The sequence below is a fragment of the Schistocerca nitens genome, chromosome 2 (assembly GCF_023898315.1).
Source record: "Schistocerca nitens isolate TAMUIC-IGC-003100 chromosome 2, iqSchNite1.1, whole genome shotgun sequence".
In the NCBI taxonomy this organism is placed as follows: Eukaryota; Metazoa; Arthropoda; class Insecta; order Orthoptera; family Acrididae; genus Schistocerca; species Schistocerca nitens.
In genome coordinates this window covers 665219532-665225531 of record NC_064615.1, presented here as the reverse complement: position 1 = coordinate 665225531, position 6000 = coordinate 665219532, and the positions used below count along the sequence as shown (strand labels likewise).

General features: G+C 39.6%; 1 protein-coding gene across 1 annotated transcript in view; it reads left to right on the top strand.

Annotated features, from left to right (window-relative positions):
• The first annotated feature begins 1502 nt into the window (after window positions 1-1502).
• Window positions 1503-6000, top strand: part of LOC126234547 (turripeptide Lol9.1-like) — a 29882-nt gene continuing 25384 nt past the window's right edge. The window contains exon 1 of the mRNA XM_049943243.1: window positions 1503-1614. Coding sequence (XP_049799200.1) covers window positions 1607-1614 — 8 coding nt within the window. The 5' untranslated portion in view covers window positions 1503-1606. The remainder of the gene's footprint in view (window positions 1615-6000) is intronic.

The following is a 6000-nucleotide window of genomic DNA, read 5'->3' as shown; positions in this document are numbered from 1 at the left end:
TCTATTTCACGTTCGCTTTCTCAGCAGTTGATCTCTTCAGATTATTTTTATGTGCTCTTTGTTGGCTTTAGGACAACGGCCTTGCCGCAGTGGACACACCGGTTCCCGTCAGATCACCGAAGTTAAGCACTGTTGGGCGTGGCAGGCACTGGGCTGCGTGACCGTCCAGGCCGCCGTGTGCTGCTGCCATTTTTCGGGGTGCACTCAGCCTCGTGATGTCAACTGAGGAGCTACTCGACCAAATAGTACCGGCTCTGGTCACAGAAAACCATCATAACGACGAGGAGAGCGGTGTGCTGACCACCTGCCCCTCCTATCCGCATCCTCAGCTGAGGATGACACGGCGGTCAGATGGTCCCGGTGGGCCACTTTTGGCCTGAAGACGGAGTGATTTTTTTGTATTTTGTTGGCTTTAATCCTGTTTTCGTGGGTCACACTTGACGAACACTCATTTCGTGTGTAGCGTGATACCATTCCTGTTGCTAAATTGAGGCGAAAGTCGTGCACACTCTATGCTTGAACTGCTTAACTTCTGTTCTGTGCGTTTTCGTTCGTTTGTAGTGTTTGTTTACAGTGTTTGTTTACAGGTGTTTGTATTATTTGTTTACAGGGTTTTAGAGATGAAGTGAGATTTACATTTACCTCTACGTACGAACTCTACAAGCTGCTGTACAGTACATGGCGGATGGTGTTTTGTACCAATGTCGGCAATTCACGTAGTATTCCTTTCGTTCGTGGAGCGGGGAAAGTTAATGTCTTTATGTGCTCCGTAGTCTCTAGTCTGTAATCTTTTTCTCCAAATCGCAACGATAGATGCATAGAAAAATTGTGGCTGTAGAATCGAGCTACAGACATCTAGTCCTCTAGACCTTCCCAACAAGATTTCGTTAGAAGAAGGTCGCTTTTATCCCAGCGATTGCCATTTAAGTTTCACAAGAATTTCTATTATACTTAGGTATTCGCTGCACCGACCTATCACGATTTTAGTAGGGAGTTTGTAAATTCCTTAGCATCAGCTGCCAAATTTACTTGATACGGAGGTCAAACACTGGACCGGTACTGTAGAATATTCGCATTAGAGAATTAAGTATGACCTCGTTAGACGGTACACTTCATAGAATATTCTCGACCAACCCATCATTTACGTAGAGGAATCTGGGAAAAAGCCTAACAACTAAGACTGACCGCCTCACCAGACCAACGGACATTAATCTGGCTCTCTGATTTCGTTTCGCGTGTGACTCACGTTAGTCTCGCAATATGTATGAGGAGGTAACTGATTTTAGCTTCTCATCTGTGAATAGTAAAGTCACACGCACTACGTAAGCATGAATCATGACAGAAGTTTTCATAAATTCCACGAAATGCCTGTCTACTGCATAATGATGGTGACACTGTGTGACACTGTCGAGATTAGCCAGCCAATCAGTGAACGACACGTCGTTTGATCGCTACGCCATGACTTATCGCCGGGTGCCTATCAGATAACACAAACATACACACACACACTCACACCGCTGCCGTCTGCTGGTACTTAAATGAGCGCACAGGTCGCAGAACTTCATATCTTCGTTCACCGAACGACTGCTGAAAGGGAAGACTCAATATGGACAGGTGAGTGTAGCCTCTCGCTCTCTCTTCTCTTCCTCTTTCTTTCCCTCTCACTCTGTGTGTGTGTGTGTGTGTGTTTGTTTTGTCCTCATCTCCTCCATTTTAACCAGTCGCACTTGTCAATAGCGCTTCCACATACCTTGCTGAAATTCTCTCTGTATTAGTTTAAGCAGCTAAACGCAAATAGCGTGTCCTCGAAGATGGAAGCCGCTCTTGTCAGCCAGCCCTTAGAGTGCGCAACATATACGATCGGACTTGGTCACGTGATGTCCAGTATCCGCTATTTCTTTAAAAAGCTAACAATGCAGGCCCACTCGTACCTGACATTAAGCTGATGTGATGTTTATGTTTGCTAACTTATTTGCTCTTCAACATTTGTGCAGTTATACGTCACCCATTCTGAGTCATGGATGTCTAATTAACATTATACGAGGGCTGGAACTTCAGTAGTGGCAACTATTTATTTACAGCACGTACCAAATAGATACGTGTTTCAAAGTTTTACTGGCCTTCAAAGCAGAAGTCGTAGTATACTCTTAGTAGCGCCAGTTGTGTTGACAGTTTGAGCGGTGCGGTCTATTGCCCGACGAATTTGTAGCAGTTCTGAAGCGAATGCCGTGAAGTGTTTCCTTCAGTTTAGAAATCGAGTTGAACTCACGAGGGCTTAAGTCAAGGGAGTGCAGTAGGTGGTATAGCACTTAGCAGCCCCATCAGTCAAACCAATCAGTAACAGCCTGCACTGTACGTGCTTGAGCATTGTCCTGCAAAATGATGGTCAGGTCCTGCAGAAAGCGTCATCACTCCAGTCTCTAAGCTGGTCGTAGGCTGTGTTCCAAAAATGAACAGCATAGAGACAGAAGTGATGACACTTTCCGCAGGACCTGATCATCATTTTGTAGGACAATGCTCAAGCACGTACAGTGCAAACTGTTACTGATTTGTTTGTCTCGATGGGGCTACTAAGTGCTATGCCATCTACTGCACTCCCTTGACTTAAGCCCTCGTAACTTCAACTCGATTTCTGAACTGAAGGAAACACTTCAAGGCATTCGCTTTAGAACTGCTACAAATTCGTCGGGAAATATACCGCGCTGCTTGAACAGTCAACACAACAGGCACTGCTAAGAGTATCCTACGACTTCCACATAGCTGGCAATGGGTTATACACAATACTGGTGACCACTTTGAAGGTCAGTAAAACTTTGAAACACGTATCTGTTTTGTACGACCTGTAAATGAATACTTGCCACTATTAAAGTTCCAACTCTCGTAGCAAAATACCATGATTGCTACAAAATTTTATTATGATCTCTATATGGGTCTAGACCTACAGGTGAACGGTAAAAGCTGTAGATGTTTGCGCTGTTTGCCAACGTCTTTTTTTTTTACGAATGTTACAGGAAGTTGCTGACGTTATATGCTCGTTAAAACTGCGGTTGTCGTGAAAAGCAATCGTCCATGACAGAAACTGTGCTGATTCCGTCTCTTCTAAAACGAAGTTAATTTTAGTTAATTTGTTTTAAAATAGGAAACGAGGTTATGGCAGCGGCAAGAGAATCAGACACACTATAACAACTACTTCTATATGTTGACTGAAGATGGTAGGTAGAAACAAACTATTACGAATCTTATCCAGTCAACGTCGTTGTACATTTTGATTTACCATCTTCAGTCAATATATAGCAACAGTAGTTACCGTATGTCTACATCTCTTGCTGCTACCATAACCTCGTTTCCTATTTTAAAACAAATTAATTAATATTAATATCGTATTAGAAAAAAACAGTGATGTCTGTAAGAAAAGTATTCTGACACTTCACAATATGTATGTATGTTTTCCACAATTTAAACATCATGTACTGTACATTACTGTACTGAAATTAACGTGTAATCTTCGAAAAATGTGCATGCATATTGTAAATGCGTCTGAAAGGTATCTCACCCACAAGCTTTCCTCTCATCACGTGAATAAGTCATATACAGAATAATCCATAGTAACGCCTTTGTTATTATTTTTGTGTCATTAGCCCACGTCAAATAACTATTGCACTGTTTCGATTGCTTTCATTGTAATGAAGAATAAATCTGTGAAATGACTTCTTTGGTGATATATATTCTAAGACACAATGTATCAAATTTGTTTGGTGTTCCGGTTAATAATTCCAAGAAAATAAATATGGTATTATCTGAAGGCTAATGATACTAAGGAATGAAAGCATACCTCGGTACAGAATCAACCCTTCATTGTTAGTGTTGGGTCTTCGAGACCCGGACTAGATTGGCTATTAGTTTTTGTTAGGTTTACAACACTGTACCCGTGTTGATAATTTCGTGTACATTCTTATTTTTCACTGTTGTGAAATTTGATTGTTGAGGGCGGGTTGAAGTCCATTGTCTAAGAGTGATTCTGACGTGTTTTGGTCTGCCAGACCCGATGGAATCTAGCAGGTAAGTACTGTTAGGGTCTGCAGGTATCTTTTTTTTAAATACAAATACGATTTTAGCACACGTTCAGTACGCTGAATCAGCCTGCTTGTTTCAGGAGAGGGCTAAAACTGATGAGACAGAAGACTACACATTGCTAAATCAGGCGAAGAAGGTGTAGACTCAGACTTTGAACTGTATAGTGAACATGATACAGAAAGTGAATAAAGTACGGATAACCATGATACAAAGCAGAAAATAATAAATATTTCTTTGGCAAGGACAATCATATCAAATGGATCAAAGACATTCCTTATCCTCATATCAGGACTACATCACATAATCTTGTATCAGATATTCGAGGCGTGAAGGGAACTGCAAAGGATAAAAAGACAGATATAGAAATATGACAGTTGTTTTTCACTGGTGAAATGATGGATGAAGTAGTGACATGTACTAAATTATGCATCAGGTCTGCTAATTCTATATACTCTTCTTCTTAGTCCTTTATTCATGAGACAGATAAAGTTGAAATCGGAGCGTTTATTGGTCTGATATATTTGAGTAGAATATGCAAGACTGGTACGGTAAATTTAGAAGCAGTCTGGGATTCAAGATATTCTCTTCTACAATGACTCTAAAGAGATTTATCTTTCTGGAACAGTGTCTAAGATTTAATGATAGTCAACTAGATCCGACAGACGGAAATAGGATAAATTGACTCCTATAAGTAATATCTTTCATTTGTTCACAAAAATCTGCAAGACGCACTTCTGGATAGTATGTGACTGAAGATGAAATGCTTGTAATATTTCGAGGACGCTGTAGTTTTCGGATGTACATTCCTTCCAAATCTGGCAAATATGGAATGAAAGCTGACGCAAGAACAGCTTACACCACAAATGTGGAAGTTTATTTAGGAGAGCAACCAGATGGATCTTATAAGCTGACAAAATTTGCGCCACTTATGATGTAGCAAGAACAACTAGAAGATGATCTTTGGCCTTATGCTTTTGAGCACTGAATGTAGCATGCATCGTCATTTTCAGAGCTGAAAATCAGTGAGAGACGAATAGAAAAACTTTCTGAATTCTCTTGGGAAGACTCTAATCAAAGACCAATTACTACAGAGGGTTAGCAGTAAGCACATCAACCAACCTCTCAAAAATTTATGAACAGACTGATTGAACTCAAGCGACAAGAAGATGAAAGTGAGAAGCTGAGTACAGTCCCTAAGAAAGGAAAGTGCTATGGGTGTAAAGATAGTAAAACTGAATATATTTGTTGCAAATTCTCTAAGTGTTTACGTCTCAAAAAACATTCCAATTTGTAAAGATTGCTTGTAATAGCCTGATATATTAAAAAGACATTTGGATACAACATATTAAAACTAAATTGTGGAGACTCTCAGTTCACTTCGTAAGTTTGTTTCAACGGTATTTATTTAAATCTTCATGCCTGATTGTGAGTTTCTTAAATTTCATTGTTCTACCTAATTCGCCATTACACAGTTCTTGGTATACAATAAAATAGTGTTAATTCGTTTTTTCATTGTTCGTGTAAATTCACCCCTTGTATTCATTTTCGATCTTGAACTTAAATCTAACAATTTTGTCTAAATTCCGTAAGTAGCAAAACAAACAAAAATCTACTCAAATCCAAAACAAAGTGTGTGCTAACTTTATATGTACAACACAATTCAATTTCAAGCGTTTTTGTACTCTGTATCATTAAAAAATAGGAGAGAAAAGCAAATTGTGTCCAAGAGACCCATCATAGTAAAGGTGGTGCAAGTGAACACAGTAGCAATGCAAGGTTAAATTCAAAATGTCTGTTACGCTCATTAACAGAACAACTGATAATGAGTAGAGAAAATGACTTCTTATTTTTACGAGTTCTTTTTACAATTGTTGACTAAATAAACGGTTTTAAAACATTACACCATTAACAGTGCGATAAAATAAT